General features: G+C 42.1%; 1 protein-coding gene across 4 annotated transcripts in view; it reads right to left on the reverse strand.

Annotated features, from left to right (window-relative positions):
* LOC146560685 (kinesin-like protein KIF20B) overlaps positions 1-19,867 on the reverse strand; it is a 65,300-nt gene extending 45,433 nt beyond the window's left edge. For 2 of the 4 annotated variants that reach the window (XM_085296103.1, XM_085296101.1), the window contains exons 1-19: positions 19,791-19,867; positions 17,093-17,198; positions 13,321-13,410; positions 12,932-13,054; positions 12,598-12,736; positions 11,321-11,505; positions 10,162-10,213; positions 9,791-9,991; positions 9,557-9,668; positions 7,656-7,727; positions 7,114-7,260; positions 6,230-6,392; positions 5,722-5,874; positions 5,491-5,607; positions 2,916-3,055; positions 2,699-2,816; positions 1,372-1,540; positions 946-1,100; positions 269-688 (exon numbers count right to left, since the gene is read on the reverse strand). In XM_085296103.1, coding sequence (XP_085152229.1) covers positions 269-688; positions 946-1,100; positions 1,372-1,540; positions 2,699-2,816; positions 2,916-3,055; positions 5,491-5,607; positions 5,722-5,874; positions 6,230-6,392; positions 7,114-7,260; positions 7,656-7,727; positions 9,557-9,668; positions 9,791-9,991; positions 10,162-10,213; positions 11,321-11,505; positions 12,598-12,736; positions 12,932-13,054; positions 13,321-13,410; positions 17,093-17,198; positions 19,791-19,852 — 2,724 coding nt within the window. In that variant the 5' untranslated portion in view covers positions 19,853-19,867. Of the gene's footprint in view, positions 1-268; positions 689-945; positions 1,101-1,371; positions 1,541-2,698; positions 2,817-2,915; positions 3,056-5,490; positions 5,608-5,721; positions 5,875-6,229; positions 6,393-7,113; positions 7,261-7,655; positions 7,728-9,556; positions 9,669-9,790; positions 9,992-10,161; positions 10,214-11,320; positions 11,506-12,597; positions 12,737-12,931; positions 13,055-13,320; positions 13,411-17,092; positions 17,199-17,291; positions 17,386-17,782; positions 17,932-19,790 lie in introns of those variants that run through there. The other 2 variants (XM_085296102.1, XM_085296104.1) reach the window with 2 other exon arrangements.

Below are 19,867 nucleotides of genomic sequence, written 5' to 3' on the forward strand. Positions count from 1 at the left end.
TTTAAACAAACAAAAGCATCAAACTCTTGGCTGCCCTCTTATTCCCACCACAGCTGGAAGCTCCCACAACTTTAACTCTACAGATATTTGAGTTGGATCTTCTTCCTGACGCCACACTTTTATACACAAGTTTGATACATAGAAAAACATTAAAATCACTACATCTCGACTGATGCGTGAGAGCGCTGTAAACTGTTTCCAGGGCCGTCACCGTATTCGGGGTGATCGATTTAACATTTTTGGTCACATTTCTGGGTAAAAATCATACCTGGTGTTCTGCAGTTTCCAGTTTCACAGTCAGCTCTCCCAGTTCTTGTCGGAGTGCGTCCGCCTCCTCGTGCCTCCTCTGCTCTGCCAGCCTGCTTATCTCCTTCCTCTCCTCCTCCTCCCTGCTACTCTTCTCTTCATGAAGAGCAGCGAGCGCTGCCATGGCCTCCTCCTTGGCTCTCCTCTCAGTTTCCAGGGCTGCCATTGCTTTCTCTTTGCCTTTTCTCTCTTCTTCAAGGGACTCCAGCATCTTCTCGTTACTTTGCTTTAGATCTCCAACTGCTGCAACGGCCTCATCCCTTTTTTTCCTCTCCTCCTTTAAAGATGCTAGTGCCTCCTCTTTTCCCAAAGTCTGGCCCTCCAACACAGCAAGGGCCTCTTCTCTGGCTCGGAGCTCTTTCTGGAGAGCTGTCAAAGCCCCCTGAGTGATTGAAATGATGGATTACTCCCAGTTTAACATATAAACAGGCGTGAAATGAAATGTGAAAAGAGATATTCATGTAATGCAGACAAAAGTAAACAGGTGTAATTTATAGTGTCTGTACTGCCACCAAGACAAACCAGGCTGGGTAATAAATACTGATGAACAGCTACTTTTAACTGTACATGGACGGTTACAGCTGTGAAGACAAGAAACAGATGAGACCACACAGCACCTCCTGTTCATGTGCTCCCCACCTGCAGCTGCTCTTTCTCACGTGAGCTCTTCTCTTGGGCCAGCTCTGCCGTCCTCTGCAGGTCTCCCACTTGTTTCTCCAGCCGGGAAACCTCTGATGACATTTCTTGGAGCTCGAAGAGGACTGTCCTCTTCTCCTCATTCTCATTTCCTCTGGCTACACCATTTAAGTAAGAGAGAAAAGGAACAAAAGTAGGGCACCAGTAATACTTCATTTTGGCCACTCAAAACTAATTTCAAATATGCAAACACAAATTTATCAGAGAACATTTTTATGCTACAGCTGAACAGAGCTACAAATGCATTCTTCATCCAACAGAAAATATTTCTGCAGGCCATGTGCTCACGCTGTTGGGTGTTTATCTGCAAACCATCTGCTTAATTAGACGAATAAACTAATAGATTTGTGTTCGCCGTCTTGTTTTTACCATTGCACTTGTGAGCCAGCGGTTCCGGGGCTTCCTGCTGCCCTTCATTCGGTTCCAGCTCAGCACCTGCCCGAGGCCCTGCTCGGCCTGGATCTGCACTTCTCTGAGCGGCATCAGTGGATTTCTTTCCTCCCACCAGTTCAGAGGAGCAGGAGTTCAGAAATTTGTCCTGCAGGAAGAAAGAAACAGTTTAGTGGGCGCATCCTGGAAATCCTATTTAATGTAGAGGTAATAACCCCACACATGCACATGTATACATATACCTCTAACAACATATAGCATCCCTTATGCATGTTATGCCTGCAGTAACAGGGTGAGGTCCACAGCTTTTTGATTTAAACTCCAACAGGGAGAATCCTCCAAACACTTCAGGCGACTGCACAGAAATTTGTGACGATTTAGATTTAAAGAAACTCGAGGTCGGACCTCTGAGCACAACATTTATCAAAACATGAAAGAAAGCCGCCCCCTGCAGCTGGAAACCACAAACTCGTTTTCAACACGCGAGGAAAAAACAAACAAACAAAAACTATCGAGTTGTGTTAGATTTTCACTCATTTACAACAGACCACCACTGAGGCTACTTCAGTGCTTATATTTGCCTTATGTTCATCTTTTATTCTAAATATGATCATCACAAATGTGCTTGAAACGTGATGAATTTGGGCTTTGAGCGACCCCGTCAGGGCGTGCATGTTTTTCATTACAATACTGAGCTGTACACGTGGTGATGAAAACAGACTGAACAAACAGCTGCAGACAGGAAGCAAACAAAGATGGCACTGTGTAGCATTATTTCAGGTATTTAGCTGACAGATTTCGCAGGTCTTTCCTCCCCACTGCTGTCAGACTCCACAACAAAGACTTTTGCAACTGATCAAACCCACACATGTGCAATAAGACTGCTATATGTGCAATTCTTGTACAATCCTTCTTCTGACGAAGTTGTACTTTTGTATTTTCTTACTCAGTTGTATATAGCAGTTGTATTTCTATTCTATTCTATTGTATATAGTATTTTATTTTATTGCATTTCAGTATTTTCTAATTTCTGCTACATAACTTTGTACTTTTGCTGTAACAAAACAAATTTCCCACTTGTGGGACTAATAAAGGTCATCTTATCTTATCCAGCAGCGATGTATCTGTTATTGTTGTTTCACATGAGGACGATGTGACGTCGGAGAGGATTACCCACCTGTAGTCTGCGATTTCTTTTTATCTCATTTATGTTTAAATCAAAAGTGAATCAGCAGGCACAGAACAAACTGGTAAAGACAACAATAACTGAAGGACTTTGAAGAACGTAAATGAAGGTTTGTGTTACCACAGCTTCTGCCTCTCCACTGGGTCCAGCAGCCATTTTGTTGATGAGATTCTTGAAAATCTCCAGCCTCCTTTCAGCTCGCTCCTCCAGGATTTCTCTCTCCCTGGCCAGACGCTCACTGAGCCGAACACAAACACATTCGCGTGACTTTGAGTTCAGATGTCAAAATAAAATCCCCCCCTGGATCATTGTTAGGACAGCTCTAAAAGGGTCTCACTTGTAATCGTTCTGCATCTCGGAGAAAAGCTCCGAGAACTCTCTGCCGATGTCCTCTCGGACTCGGGACTCCATCAGCAGACTTTCAGCTCTGGCTTTCTTCAGCTGCACCTGCAGGTGGTTTAACAGCACCGCCTGCCTCTGAGGGACAAAACAGCAAAACATAACATGAGCTTTTGTACTTTTTTACTTCTTTAGACAAAACCTTTTCACACAGTTTGATAATCCTCTGTGGACACACGCTGATGACTTCTTATTGCATTTGACTGAAGAGCATAATTATATTCAGTCGTCCACTGCAGACATGCACATGAGGTGTAATAGGATAAACCAGTCACTGTTCAAAAAACCCTTATTTCTCTCATACTGGGCTTCCGTTCATTGGCTGCCCCTCTCAGACAGAAGAAGGCTACAGCTGCGATCAGAGCTTTCTGCCTTTAGACCTCTGCAACAAACCATTTAAAGGAGTCTGATGAGGTTTAGGTACAGACTGCCCAAGTTTCACAGTTAAATTAAAAATGAGAACTTTGTCAAATTATGAAGCAACATTTTTGCAGAGCGTTCATATCAAAAATGTTCCGTGTCCTTCTGCACGTGATAGACAAATTAATTTGAGGCTGCAGAGTCACGTTCGAGAGCAAGTACGAGCAAAGCTACTGAAGTCAGCACGTTTCTCATACAGCATGTACCCCAAACTGCCATGGAACAGTCGCACACATGCACTCACACTGACTCACACTTCCACATCTTTCAACACACAAAGCATCCTATGAATGTTCAAACATTCTGTTACCCACATGTTTCTCACAATTTCACACAGCACCACACACACACACACACACACACACACACACACACACACACACACACACACACACACACACACACACACACACACACACACACACACACACACACACACACACACACACACACACACACCTGTGTCACCACAGACTCTGATGTTACCTTTCCATTTTAGAAAAACACCTGCAGCTCAGTCACCACATGAGGAGCAGAACAGGCCGATAAATCTGCACTGCACAGTAACTGTTTAAACAGAGCGCTGCACTGCTGTTCTTTTCTCTGATGGTAAAAATCAAGTTTTATGTCTCAGTTATCCATACTGACAGAAACAAGTTGGTATCTTCTACCAGGTAATTCCAGGACCTTTTCTTATCGGTTATGTCTACAAAGCTATGGGTGTAAAATCTTCATACAACTGTTCAGCACCCGTTCACATGTTTCATCCAAATCACTGTGGCCCTGAGAAAAAAAAAAGGCTGGTGTCCATCCCTGCTGTGGACTCAGGTAGGGGGTGTGAACATAAACTGTATCAAATGCATTCACACACATATGGGACGCATCCCATTCTTAATCCACACCGTTTAATTTGATGTCGGCTCACTCTTTGCCACTATGAGAGTTCCAGCTCTTCTGGGAAGCCTTTCCACAAGGTTTAGGAGTTTTAATGGGAAGTTTTGAGCATTCTCCCAGGAGCACATTTGTGAGGTCAGACACTGATGTTGGACGAGAAGGCCTGGCTCGCAGTCTCCGATCTAACTCATCCCAAAGGTGTTCTGTTGGGTTGGGGTCAGGACTCTGCTCAGGTCAGTCAAGTTCTTTCACAGCAAAACTCACTCATCCATGTCTTTTCTGGCTTTGAGCACCGGTGCAGTCATTTTGGAAGAGGAAGGAGCCATCCCCAAACTGTTCCCACAAAGTTGGGAGCATGAAAATGTCCAGAATGTCTGTGTATGCTGAAGCATTAAGAGTTCTTTCCACCCCCACACTGCAATCCCCTCTCCACCAAACTTTCCACTTGGCACGATGTAGTCAAGTACTGTTCTCCTGGCAACCACCAACACAGACTCGTCCACTGGACTGTTAGATGGAGAATGGCGATTTGTCCAGTGGCGGCGTGCTTCACAGCACTGCATTGCACCTGCATTGAGCTAATCTGAAGGCCACGTAAAGTTTGGAGGGCTGTAGTCACTGACTGCAGAAAAGGTGGCAACATCTGAGCACTAGATGCGCACTTCCACAGCATGTCTTTATCCTGTCTTCCTTCTTTCACCCCAACCAATCACAGCAGATAGCCCCGCCCCTCCCTGAGCCTGGTTCTGCTGGAGGTTTCTTCCTGTTAAAAGGGAGTTTTTCCTTCCCACTGTCGCCAAAGTGCTGCTCATAGGGGGTTTTTTCTCTGCATGTGTTATTGTAGGGTCTAGCTTACAGTATAAAGCACCTTGAGGCGACTGTTGCTGTGATGTGGCGCTGTGTAAATAAAATGGAATTGAATCACGTAGCTCAGCAACTGCTGACTCTGCTCTGTGTCGCTTCCACTTTGCTATAACACCACTAACATCTGACTCTACAGTCTCACAGTGATTCGAACTATGCAGAGCTCAGTGGTCTACTTTAGCCCCAGGGCTTGACGTTTGACACCCCCCCGGGTTTTTCCACAGTGAGGGAAGGTGATACTCTCTGCCACCAGTTTGGCTCCACCCACACAGCACAGCTACACCTTGAGGGCAGCGAATGCTTCCAGATCATTGATGAAATAAAAATGTGCTCACCTGATGCGTCTTCTTACAGACGAGAATTTTATCTTCACCGTCTTCTTCGGCTTCGGCCTGATCCGTGGTGTCCATCATCATGCTCTCCTCTTCCTCACACTCATCATCCTCATCCTCCTGGATAAAAACATTTAATGGAGATTTATGTGACAATAAGTCAAGCCAATTAAAGATGTAAACGACATGAAATACTTTGTAAACCGCGGTGAGGAAGTGATCTCTTCGTCCTACCTGTACGTCCTCCAGACTGCTTTCAAAGCCCATCAGGGAGCTCGTCCTGCTGCTCCGGAGAGCTTTACTCTCCGTGCTGTTCATGATGAAGGACACCTCACCGACAGACCTCTGTGGCATGAAGGGAACGGGTTTGGAGGACAGAACTACAACCTGAAAACACACAAGAAGAAAAAGGTAAACTAAATATATGATGTTTAATACATGTGAGAACATTTGGGAATTTTACCAAGTGCCATAATCTGACATGGTAGGTTAGATATGAATGTAATATGAATAGGTTACAGTGACACACAGAGGAATACAACGACTGCATGGTTCTCTTGCTGCACAGATTGTCACAGATTGCCACGTGGAAGATTTTTAACCGTTCAGCCTGTGGACTGTACTTTTCCACTTCTGGGTGGGTGGGTGGGTGTGTGTTGGCACAGTTTCCAAACAGAGGGATGACTTGCAGACTTAATGCAGCCCGGAGCCCACGAACAAACACAATGAAACATGTATGAACCTTCTGCGCCACAGCAGAGAACTTGAGGACGTTGAGCGTCTCGTCGTACATGGAGGCGCACTGGTTGATGTTGATGATCATGCAGGCTTTACCCCGACCACAGAAGAAGCTCTGCAGGTAGTGGGTCAGCTTGCTTTCTCTGAAGGGAACGTGCTGCAGCAGCCTGGAGGGAACGGGCAAAGAGTACAGAGCAGCTTCACTGTGAAACAGTAATGCATTTTTATAACACATGCATCAGCATTAGCACTTGTGTTTGTGTCCACTACCAATGCATTGTTCACACTCCTTTAAGCAGTGGCCTCCAGCATTCTCCAGAGAAGCTATAGTAAGCATTAAACCAGACTGCAAGAAGATTTAAAATCAGGCTAAAACGAGACGAGTTGCGGATGTCTGCAGTAATTCTGTCATTTTTAACCGTACAGCAGACTGGATCATTAATCCTGCAACATTTGAAAAAGATCTTTAAAGGCATCTGATGCTTTTGTTTGTCACACTTTGAAAAAAACGCAGGTCCAAAGCAGCCAGTGTCCTGGCTTCACTTTCCTGAGATAAAAACAAAAGTCCACCTTTTACGTACAGCGTTCATGCACCATCTGCATTTAAACATTAGTTTACTCTGCTCTCTGCTCCTCCCTTCACCCTCAGCAGCAGCTGCTCCTCTCTGAGCAAAGTTCTGATCGAGCTTTCTTCCTGTTCAGAGGGAGCGTTTCTTTCCCACTGTTACCAAGTGCTCCCTCGCATGATTGTTGGGGTTTCCCCTCTAATATTGTAGGGATATTTAGCCCGTGACAAAGTGTGGTGATAAGTGTTGTGATTTATGATATAAATAAAACTCAATATCAACCAAAGACAGAGAGGGAACGAAGGATGGATAAAACTCTCACTTGGCCTGCTGATTGTGTCTCAGAGCATTGATGCATTTTCCCAGAATGAGCAGCGACGTGTTGATGTTTCCTGCTTCTTTCAGACGCTCTCCTTTGTTGTGAGTCTTCGCACAACGCTCAGAGCCAGCCAGGTCACACAGACACAACCTGAAGACACAAACAACACAGAGCATACTTTGTGCTGAATCTAGATAAAGCCAATAAGGTAGTCTATGCTAGCAGCCACAGCAGCATTTACACGTGTGCACAGTGGGCTTGTGTTGCTTTGGAATTTCTGCTGGGTTTCTGTCTTCCAGAAAAACAGTTTCATATGTAGTAACCACAAATGCATTGGAGGAAATGACAGTACTGACACGCAGTTACATTTTTAGGAAAGTGCATATCAGCTTACGGCTTACCCTTCCCAGAAGGATTTGTTGTTACAACATACATATGATATAGATTTGACGAAGAAGCTTAAATCCCACCTCACACAGTTATTTTTAACTATCTGAGAACACATCAAACACTCGTTTATGTGCTCAAACACTGGTTTTACTCACTCGCTGACAGTTTGAACCCTCGGTGTCCCGACGTCCTCAATCCTCAAAATTCGAATGGAGAAAATGCTGTGGCTGCACGAAGAAGAATCACAGCACACATTTCAATGAAAAAAGAAAAAAAGCAGAACAATTTCTCGGTAACAGATCCGCCCTCTCGTGCAGTTCATGGGGTGACGGCCCAGAGCAGGCGTTGCTTCATATTAAATACATAATTGTAGTGAGGTCTGTAAAAGCTCTTCTCTTTCTCACTAGTATATATTGCCTGATACTGACCACTATGACTGACTTTGTCATGTTTAATGATGTCAGAACCTGATCAATCTCGTGCTGTTTAAAAGTCTGAAGTAAAACAAACGTGGAGTTCAGTGTGCAGAGTCTTAAACTGTGGAAATTCACTGCTGCAAACACGTATGACACCGAGAAACGTTCATTGCATGTTGCATGCAGGAAAACACTGTACAAACACAAGTTCACTGGACAAAACTGATCATTCCTCATTTTAACTTTGCATTCAGTTCTGTCACTTTTGAAAAACCTTGTTGGTCAAAGGGCTGAAATGATGTCAGACAGACTAAAGTATTAGTGCTGCCTCCTTAAATGACTCAACTATTCACCACTGATGAAACCTTTAGGCTACATCCACACGTGCACGGGTATTTTTGAAAACAAGATTTTTCCTTAAAAAAAAAAAAAAAAAAAAAAAACCTGTCCACATGTGCAGTTCTGAAAAAAAAAAAAAAAATCTCCGTCCACATGTAGACGCTAAAAACGAAATGCTGGCCAATCAGAAGCCTAGAAGCCTGGGAGGGAAACAGTAAACAGGGTTTTGTACCCTCACAAAACCTTTTTCTGAACAGGCAGATAACTTTGTTACTTTTCAAGTGCCTTCATCATTTCAAATGTTAATAACTAAAGACAGTATTTTGGTTGGTGTAGACTCACATCTTAGAAATGAATAAAACACATAAATTTAATTTTAAAAAAATTAATTTATTCAAAACCGATGTTGGGATTTGGGTCGTGAGTGTGTCTGTGTTGAACGTAGAATCTGACACCTCTGCTTTTCTCAATGGAGGGACATGTAAGCGTGTAAAACTGCAGATGGTCAGATCAACAGCATCAGTATTTTGTCTCTGCCACTGTAGAAATTTATGTCATTTAAACAATAATGTGGCGTAAAGCGTGGCATCAAAAACGACGCACACCTTTGACGTTTCCTCGTCCACACCTAAACCCAAAGTCTGAGCACTGGGCTGCCAGGACTTTCTCCATAACACATTCATTCACATTCTTAGAGCACCTACTCCAAAGAGTCTCAGTGCGGTTGGTCCACACCTGAGTGGGATCACTGCGTTCACACAAACGAACCACAGTTCATTTCACACGTCCTCGGGTGTTTTTGAAAACGCAGCTTTTTCCATGCGTTTGGGCCTTTCGTCCACATATAAACGCCGTTTAAAATCACTGAAAACTGAGATTTTTTTAAAACGTAGTTTTTGCGTTTACGTGTAGAAAACAGATTTATTCACCCGACGTCAAAGCTGTGCGCCATGTTATTGTTTACATGAGACGAATTTCTACAATGATGCTGTTTTCACACACAGTCACTGTGCCTGTATTTAGACAGACTGCTTCTATGCGCCATCTTTGTTTACGCTTCCCCTCCCAGGCTTCTACACTTCTGATTGGCCAACATTTCTACACAGTCAGGATTATTTGGTCACCTGCTGCTTTGGCGTGTTCTTGACAGTCTTTGACTTAGTGTACAAGCAGATGGAGATATATTTCCAAAACTGCACGTGTGACGGGATTTGTTGACATCCACTGTTTATAAAAAACACCCGTGTACATGTGGACGCAGCCTCAGCCTGGGTCTAAATGCTGCAGCCTGTCGTCCTCACCTCCTGCTGGACAGGTGATTGAGTCGAGTGGAGGAGAAGCTCTGGTTCTTCTTTCCCAACTTCATCACCATGTACGCCTCTTCGGCACTGTTGACCTGAACCCAGCGCAGATCTAGATGGAAATACACAAACACAGCGTACGAGTCACTGAGAAGGCTCTCCTACATTCTCATAAGAAAACTTACGATAAAGCTGACATTTAGTTCTGCTTTTACTTATAATTTTAGATTTGACCTTTGACGAACGCGTTTCCCTTGACATCCTGCGAGAGGCGCAGTGCGGTCCTCCTCAGGGCCCCACCAGGCGCCACTTCCAGGAGGTCGTGAATGTTCTCGTTGTAAATTTCACAGAAAGAAACCCAAACAGAGAACTTGGTGTTAGCTTCCACCTCCAGTGAGATTTCATCCTCTGCATTGGTCCACAGCATGGAGGTGCCTGCAGCAGACACACACATTTACACACACACTGTACCATCCCCACTGCTTTTGTAAAATACATTCGTGTCTTGGAGCTTGATCTGTAATGTTTGTCATAACTACAACATTAATATTAACAGCACAGACATGTTCAGTGTTGCATGCGCAACATTAAAATGTAAAACTTGCCTTCAATGACAGTCCTGTTGGTCGAGTTCAGACTGATGTTGCTCTTTGCACTCTAAAGCAAAAATAATAAAATATTATAAATACATAAAACCATGTGTGGCTGATAAGCAAGAGCAGACAAAAACCTTTAGAGAAGAGTTCACCACATGATTGAGATTCACCAAAGACTCATCACAAGCTTTAAAATGGTTTACAGGATGCAACAGTAAAATAAAACCACTCCTGCAATTCTGAAAACCACTTTGTGGGTTCAGAGCAAATATTCAATCTTGCAGTGCTGTGCAATGCTTTCTTTGAGCCGTATATTAACACCCTGTTAGAGCCCTGCTGATATTTGAGTCTAATTGCAATCCTGCGTTCTTGTGCACCTGTTTGTTTTCTCCCTCTCTGCTCACGAGGATCTTTGAGTGTCCGTCTGCAGGGCTCATTGGTGTGCATGTTGAATGGTTCTGCTAGCACCTGGCTCTTCCTCACATCCTACTGTTTAAAATGTCCCTTGTTTGTTTGTTATTCTGGCCTCACTTCCCCCTAATGTGATGAAACTGTGCAGCAGACACTGCTCTATAGAAGGTTTTTAATGGTCCTCTGATGATCATGTGCTGTGTGAGGCGTAGCTGATACATTTCTATATTTGACTGCAAATATGTGTATGAAAATATTGCCGACAAGCTCCAAAAAAACAAAAACAAACAAACAAAGGTAAAACACAGCTTCAATTCTTTAAAACACAACAGAACAACGTTCAAAACCTTCCAGAACAGACTATCACTGATTGGCCTCACAGGGTGGGTGTCGGGTGTTCCCACAGCAGAGTCTTTCTTCACTGTCAGGAAATACTTCCTACAACATGTTTATGACTGCAGTCACACACACACACACACACACACACACAGCAGAACTTTGTGCCGCTCGAACATGCCGCATGTGAAGGACTCAAAATGTGGTTTTGGTGTCAGGGTCACAGTTAGGTTGTGGTTAGGTTTAGTTCATTTTTGATGGTTAAGGTTAGGGAAAGTATTATGTTACTTAGGTGTCCCCACAAAGATATGAAAACACAGTGTGTGTGTGTGTGTGAGCAAGAGACAAAATTCCACATGATATAAACGACATGTAGCTGAAAACACACACACACACACACACACACACACACACACACTACCTCTTTTAGCTGTCTGAGGAGGCTTCGCTTGAACAATGCTTCCTCCGTCTGCTGCTCCACAGTGAGCCTTGTGAACTCTCGGCAGCGATGCGGCTTGATGCTCATTCCAGGGAAAACCTTTTCATTGATGCTGCTGAAGATGACATCGAGAGACCTGGGCAGGATGCCAGCGTCAGAATCCGGACCTTGAGTGACACAAGCATGATGATGGACTGTGACACATCGACAGGCAGTCGAGTTTTATTAACTTTCAAAGTCAGTCAGTTATTAACATAGAATAAAAGTCATAAAAGTATGAAGTGTTAAATCGTGACGTGAGAAACACATCAAGGGATGAGAATCAAGAACTGGTTCCCAGTAGTTCAATTCCTTGGAACTGGCGATCTGCTTGCACTGTGATTGGCTGATTTCGTGGAGTAGTATAATGAATGACTTTCGCCTGGGAGTAATTAAGTAACTTGCTGCATCACTTTAGCAAAAAGTATCCTGTGCAATACTTTAAGTAACAACTCCAACACTGATCACAACAAAGAGCACAAACAGGCGACCACACAGCATCGATGTCTTTGAAATCCTGCTGAGAGACGGTGGCGACTTTTAACATGGTGAAAACAAAAATCGATAATGAATCAGAAACCAGCTAAATTCTTATCGATTCTCATCGCTAATCAAGGGAATGAATGTACAATTAATTTCTTACAGTCAAATCCATCATCATCAACCAGCCAGCCCACACACGTTTGTTAGCCTTTACAATAAAAACTCAAAACACTGATTCTGATCTCACTTCTACAGGCTGCTCCACAAGCCTGAGCATGAAAGCCATACAGGCTGTTTAATGAGATCAAATACCTCCAAAGGAAAAGAAAAGAAATTATTTTTTAAAAGGAAAACTCAGCGACTCTGTCGAACAGTCCTGGCAGTCGTATATAAAAGTGAAGCTAGCTAAAGTTTGAATTGCGACTTGATAGGTAAAGCTAGTAAGCTTTAACACTTGCACATCAATTTTAGATGAGTTAAACAGCTCAACTGTTATTTCTTTTTTTTTTAAATGTCTTTCCATGTTAGAGTATAGAGTTCATCAAAACAGGTTCAAGACAGCAGCTGGACGAGATCCAGTGTTGAAGACAGTGGACTCACAATCATGAGTGTTTGTTGCTGTTACACTGATCCACCACAAGATGGCATCAGTCAGATGGTTTTCATACAAAACTGCAAAGCAACTTTCCTTGACATAAAAAGTGATGCACTTCAGGACATGAGGGACTGCCACATACCGAGGAATGTAAAGGTCTTCCCAGCATTTGTGACTCCATAAGTGAAAACCAGAGAGTTTCTGCCTTCGAGAACATCTTTCACCAAATCCTTCACCGTGCCTGCGAACAGCTCCCTCTGTGTTGTCTCAGGGCCATACACCTGTCCAAGGAAGGAAAAAGGCACATCTGTACTGACGGTAAACTTATCGTCTCATATTTAAATATGAGGAATTCTCCAACATTCTGGCCTGAGACTGAGCAAAAAAGACAGGGTATGGATCATTTATAAGGAACATCAGAATCTTTCTGTGGGCGTTGATGATAAAAACACTTTGTGACACCAGGAAACACCAACCTGAGAGAACTGGAAGTGCTGTCCAGTCTGTGGAAAAGCTTTGTCGGTGCTCAGTCTTGCTGAGAGGGACGAACTGGGAGGCTTGAGCAGAACTGTGTCAGGGAGCTTGATGGTAACACAGTCCTGTTAGTGAATGAATAAGTAACAGGAGGAACACAGACGGGGGTTATTCTGGTTCAGTTTACATTCACTTAACATGATCTGCAGAAGCATCAGCAGAACCTCATCATTCTGACACTGTGGAAGAAGTTCTCCACCACAAAACAAAGCCTGTTCTGTTTATTCGATGGCCTTTGAATTCGGTGTCTGCACTTTGAACACAAATTCAGTTCCAATCAATATCCAGCATATTAATTGCTCTCACGTCCATGACTTCATTCTTTTTTTACCTGAGACTCTCCACTGTTTGTCTCTGCTGAGGTGAAAGGTCGGACTCGGAGGTAGACCTGAAGGTGTTCTTTCTCCTCAGTGCAGGAATCCTGCAGGAAACATCGGATTTCAGTGAAAAATCACAAAGTGAACGATGAGATTTTTGGTGTTACGTTCAGTTTGCACAACAGGCCATGGATGGATATGTAGGTGTTTATACATAAGGTTCCATTAACACTTCATTATTGGTTCATAATCAGTTTCCTCTGTGGGAAATTGGGGGCCTGCACATGTTTTTAACATCAGCAAAACAGTTTCATTACCTCCGAGTCTGAACCTGAGGCCTGCACCAACACCAAGGCTGAAAGGTTAACATGTTCATTTGTGCTGTAAACTTTTCAACATGGGAGCCTACAGGGACTGGACCACTTCTGGAGCCTCTAGTGGCTCTTAGAGGAACTGCAGTTTTTGGCTTAATTCTTCACATTGAGAGTTTGCTGCTTGCCAAATCCCAAAATGTATAACCAAGTACCTAAATATCTTAATAGTCAAATATATGCATCTTACCCAACTCAACACACTGAAGAAACAGAGTAAATGAAAGCTTGAATTTGACTTGGGTGCAAAAAAGCTCCACTGTTTCCAGTTTAATGTTTTAATCTTACCTAAAATGTAAAAACATTACAAAAATGTGGCAGCCTGGCTGGTTGAAGGTTCTAGCGGTCCCTGCCAGACTAAAACACCTAATCCCATTTCCACATGCACTGCAGTCCCAAACCTTCCCAGACACTGGTCAGAGGCACCGACACAAATGTCGCAGCATTTTTTGTTTTGTTTTTTAAACACACCAGCTCTGTTGTACAAAGCCAAAACATCGCATTCCATGCATCAGCTCCACAATACATTATATTACAAACGTCATGCGTTTATATTCCTTGGTGCAATGAGACAAGCCCGGATGTCTGAGAGCCACGCGTCAGCCTCGGATGATGATTTTGTACCTAAAAAGGAGCTACTTCAAACACGCTGAAGAAGCTGGTGATGTGAGACCCAGATGTAAACAAATCACACTAGTTACACTTCATATGACAGGAAAAGTAAACAAGTGGGGTTACATATTCAGTAAACTGACACGTCAAATTTGGGAGTGTGTAAGGATAGAACGTTTACATCATTTACGTTTCCTACTGTCTGCAAACGTCAACAAATCACTGTTCAGTAAACTTTCTTGAAACATCCTGACATAATTTTGTTGCATATTAACACCACATTCTGCCTCCAGGTCTCCCAGCCTCCCACCAACAGTCGCTGAACAATCGTCTGTGGAACAGTGGACTATGTTACTTATAAAGTTTCAATCCATTCAATTTAATGTCTTAGTCTTAATATAATTTACTGTTACCATGTTATTCATTTAGTATTATAATTTACACTTTTTTGTATCCTTAATTGAATTTTTTTTTGTCTTTTATTGGTTCCATCTGCCACCGAGTGGTTTTTTCCTCCCTTTCACACCAAAAGTATGAAGCCATAAGAACTTGAACTCTTGGATCTGATTTAGAATCCATCCGATTATTTAACGATATTCAGCATTATTTCTTCCTCTTTCTGCACTTGCTGCTCTGTGGCCGACAGAAAAACACGTCATCTCTATTTCTATTATTTGTTTCATTTAAGAAGGGCCAGTGAACAATGTTTAACATGTACATGTGAGTGCATCATATAAAAGTGGCATGTTTTTTGCCCTTATTCTTCCTGGAAGGTACAGCCTTTATATAAAAATAAATAAATAAATAAACAGAAACAGGAAAGATAGACTTAAAACAACATAAAAGAACAAGAAAGCACACAAAGGGGCATTTGCATGGCTAAACTAGAGAACAATGACAGCCTCAGACTGCACACATGAAGATAAGTAAACCACTAGGTAAATGCTGCAATGTTGTGATAAACGCTGGCTTATATGGGGTCATGTGATTTGCTCTTTACCTTAACCACATTAAGCATGTTGAGGCGACTTGCTGTGAATTTATGCGACATATACAAGAATGAACTGAAATTAGGAAGCAGCAGAAAGGCAGAGCTGTGACAGTGCAAACAAGATTATTTACACATAAATAATACTAACCAGGCTGAAACGTGTTATTAGTGTTTGTGTCCAGTTATATCAGTCTGTTCACATGTAATGCAAGTTGTTTGGCTGTCAGATAAAAACCATTTATCTCAAATACGCTGCCAATCAAATGATGCATTTAATGTCATTAAATGCAACACTGGGACAACATTTCTTGCTTTCTAAGAAACAGTGACAGCAGCGCTGCCATTTTTACCTATATTTTAGACACGTTTCTGGTATCTGTACAAATACCTCTGAAAGAGGAGAGAGCGGATGTCTCCCATCAGTCTGCAGCAAAGTTTAAAAGGAATTCAGCCAAATTTAAAGATGGCTCAACTAAACTAAACTAGTTCGTCTGCATTCTGACAGCTTTGGTTTTAACGTTGTCTTTCTTCGGGCACATGTGGAACCAAGAGCCGGGGGATGGGACCAGTGAAAGGATGCTTGTTGATCAGGTGGTTTGATAAAAGACTCTTGATGGCTTTTTAATTGCAATCACAGTAAAAAAGCGCTGCTCTCGTCCACTTTAGAAAACTTTATTCTCAAACTCCACCCGGCTTCATCTACTCAACATCTCCGTCACTCCCTGCGGGTCTCTAACAACCAAGACTGTGGCTTCAACATAATCTACAGCAGTAACTTTCACTGCTGTTGTGAAATCAAAAATGGAGACAGCTGGGACTAAATCTGCGAATACTTTTTTTTTTTTAAAGTGCTAGAGTCATCTATTTATAGCTGAAAAACTAATTGATGTATTTGCCCCGTCGAGTCCTTCACCACCAGCATTGTCCTCCTGCTGAACTTTCCACACCTCTGAGCAGACTTTCCTTCAGTTACCTCATACGCTTCGGTTACTGTGAAAACAATCCACCACTTTGTTTCACAGGCAAACTTTAGCTGGCCATTCAAATCCCCTGACATACTTACTTGTTTTGGTTATTAGTCCCGTTTAACATTGCTTCTGAATAACAGTGTTCCCTGTGTTAACAAATAACACACTGAATGACTGGTGAACTGTTTTAGTCTAAATTTGGACACCAACATTAAATTATTATTTATTTGACAGCAAATATATATCAGCTCCTTCATTACTACTAATAACAAGTCAGTATCAGTCCAGGAAAAGTTACATCAATGAAATCCTAGTTTTATTTGTAACATATTTAATAAATTATCTATTTTCAGTCAGTTATATTCAGTCACTTTAATTTTAAAACTGTGTATATGATGTACATTCTGTGTATTTATTATCTCACTCTTATTGCCTGTTTATGCCCCGTCTTTATCTTCAACATCATGCTGCTCTGTTGTATCTTAATTGCCCCTTGGGGATAGTCTTTCTGACGGTGATTGTGATTTATATTTTTTTATGTACAAGGTTTTGACTGCATGGAGACATTTGGGGTGCAGTTATTGAAGAATTGTGGATAGAAATGTTTAGAAAATGGCCCAAAATAGGCTGAATCTGTACACATTTCTGTTTAATAGAGTGTGCTTGGACCGATTCTTAGGCACGAAACCCCCAGGTGTACAGCCAAGTGTGCGCATGCTGCTGTAAACACTTCATAATGTTTTAAACATAGTAGGTACCCCGTATCACGTTATTTCTGTCACACAGTCACCCGTATGGTCAACACAAGCGTTTATGTCAGCACTGTATAAAAGACCTGGTTTACCTGTGAGTCTGGTAAGGTGCCAACTTCTGATAAGTGCGCCCCTTTCAAAACGTCAGCTGCTACCTGTTCCTGCTTATCAGCCTTGTCAGGGCATGATTCCATCATCCTGCAACAACAACAACAAAATGAGAAAGCAACTGTAGATTTAAAAATTAACTGTCAAAATAGCCCACAGGGCTAAATGATCACACATACACATCTCGCTGTACAAAAACATGACATTTATCAATTTAGTATGGTCATCAAGTTGGTGCAAATCCCGCCCTTCAAAAAGCAGGCGTTTCAGAGGGTCGCTGTGAATTCGGCAAACAAATAAATAAACAAAAGAAGTGAGTCAGCTTCGTTAGCCAACGACTGATTAGCTCATTGCTACGATTTAACTGCTAAGTTAGCCAGCTAACAACAATGGTTAGCACTGCAGGGGAAAACACCGTAACAATAGATTTGTGAGCGTTTTTGCCAAGTCACAGCCAAACGTCATCACTGTATCATCGACGTCTATTCCAGACACTCGTGCACTTTTCATTGATGTATCACAAATTTCTGATTAGTGCCACTCTTCACTTGACAAGGAGCCGCACCTGTCAGTTAACAATCACAACACTTTTTAACAAATGTCCGGTATCTTTTCCGAAACAGGAGTCGGACAGTAACCGTTACATTGGGATACTACTCGACAAACATACTCACGTTGCTGTTATATCTGGAACATCGGGCGCTAAAACAGAAGAATATTCTTTTCTATGCTAACCAACGTAGAGCTAAACAAAATAACAGGACGGCGCTCTGAGTTTGAAACGAACCAATCGGCTTCGACAAGAAACTTGCACATGCGTGCTTTGTGTTGCGTTCACATGTAAGGCGTACAGGCGGATATTAGAACTCGTAAATAAACCAGCGGAGATCTCTACAAAGCGTCTGTTATCAGGCTGTTATCAACCAGTTATCACATGAGTTGTTATTATTTTTTTTTTTTTATATTCTTTATTTCTACAATATTACCTCATAAAGATGATTACAGGCATTAATTAACACAGTTTACAAGAGAAAAACGAAACAAAACGAGAAGAAAGACAGATAGAAAGAAAGAGAAAGAAAAAAAAAAGGAAAAAAAATTATATATATATATAAAATAAAAGGAGAAAGCTCTGTCGGGAGTAAACAATTAACTAAATTGGTGGTTTCAAGCTTTAAAGAGAAAATTCGGTTTATAGGTATTAACGTATTGGACCCACTTATCCCAGCACAGATGGAACCAGGCCATCCTGTCATTAACATAAGCTGTTACTTCCTCCATCCTATATATCTCTAACGTAATTTCCCACCATAATGACAAAGTCGGTATGTCTTGCGAGGACCATTTCTTTGTTATACATTTCTTACTTGCAACCAATAAAGCTCTTAACAGACATATGTCATTTTTGGACCAGTTCTGCGGTATACAGCCAAAAAAAATTGTCTTCATATCCTGAGGGAATGTACAGTTAAAAATGCCTTGTAATATACCATGAATGTCTTTCCAGTAAGTCCGTAGCACAGGACAGTCCCACATAATATGGGTGTGATGGGCTCCTTGGTATCCACAGTTTCGCCAGCACACGGGAGGATTCCCATCATAGTGTTATAATTGTTGTTATAATACAAAGTAAACAATTAAATTGTTAAATTAGCTTATCTAAACAAAACATTTAATTTAGAGTCATTAAAACCAAAATACATCAAAATCTCGCTAGTTCAGGATTAAATGACGTGATGAAGAGTTAATTTTTGGTAGATGGTAAAATAAGAGGACAAAAGTGAATTTAACCATCTGTTGTGCTTGGGCTTAGTGAAATACGGGATTCACGATGTTCGTAATCTGTAAACAAAAACTCTATGTCACAAAAGGGACCTAGTTTTAAGAGACCTGTTAGTGGTCATAATGTTAGGCCTGATCAGTCTAAGTTTCACATGATTGTGTACCCCAACAGGAAATGAACTTCTTTGTAATGCTGAAAATCCAGAGTTGCTGGAAGTTTACTTACTAATCCTCAATTCTTGAGTCACTGTAAAAGGCCTACAGCTAAATTTAATGTGGGCTAAGCACCTTAGCCAAAACAAAATGCGTAGAAGAGCTCTCATCACACGATGTACAGTACAGTTCACTCACACATTCAAATCATTGCATTCAGGTGTTCCAATTACCTCCATGGCCGCAGGTGTGCAAAATCAAACACCTCTACCTGCAGACCGCTTCTACAAACATCTGTGAAAGAATAGGTCGCTCTGAGGTGCTCAATGAATTCCAGCATGGTACCATGATAGGATGCCACCTATGCAACAAGTCCAGCCACGAAACTTCTTCACGACTAAATGCTTGGTGGCATGCAGGCTCAGGTTTTCAGATCGGCTCAGCTTACTTCATATCACGGAGCGAGTACTAAAAAAAGTACCTGGTACCTAATAGTACTAGCTAATGGAAACCAAAAAACCGAGTCGCGCTGAGTAGGCACTAGTGGAAAAGGACTATTAGTGGTGTTATAACAAAGTGGAAGCGATTGGGAACGACAACAGCTTAGTCATGAAGTGGTACGCCAAATAAAATCATAGACTGAGGTGCATATATGCAGCTTTCTGCTATATTGCTATATTCATCACTGTAACAATTGGAAGAATTTCACCTGATTATGCCATTTATTTTCCTTTCCATCAGCTCTACCTGAGTTTGTTTCTGTTTGGTCCTTTCATGAATTTTCTTTTTCTCACGTGGAAAGGCTCCATTCACAAGCTGCTGTC

Source organism: Mchenga conophoros, linkage group LG13, assembly GCF_057382185.1.
Source record: "Mchenga conophoros isolate Kocher_MC1m ecotype Shallow Benthic linkage group LG13, M_conophoros_male_GT1.1, whole genome shotgun sequence".
NCBI classification, from domain to species: Eukaryota; Metazoa; Chordata; class Actinopteri; order Cichliformes; family Cichlidae; genus Mchenga; species Mchenga conophoros.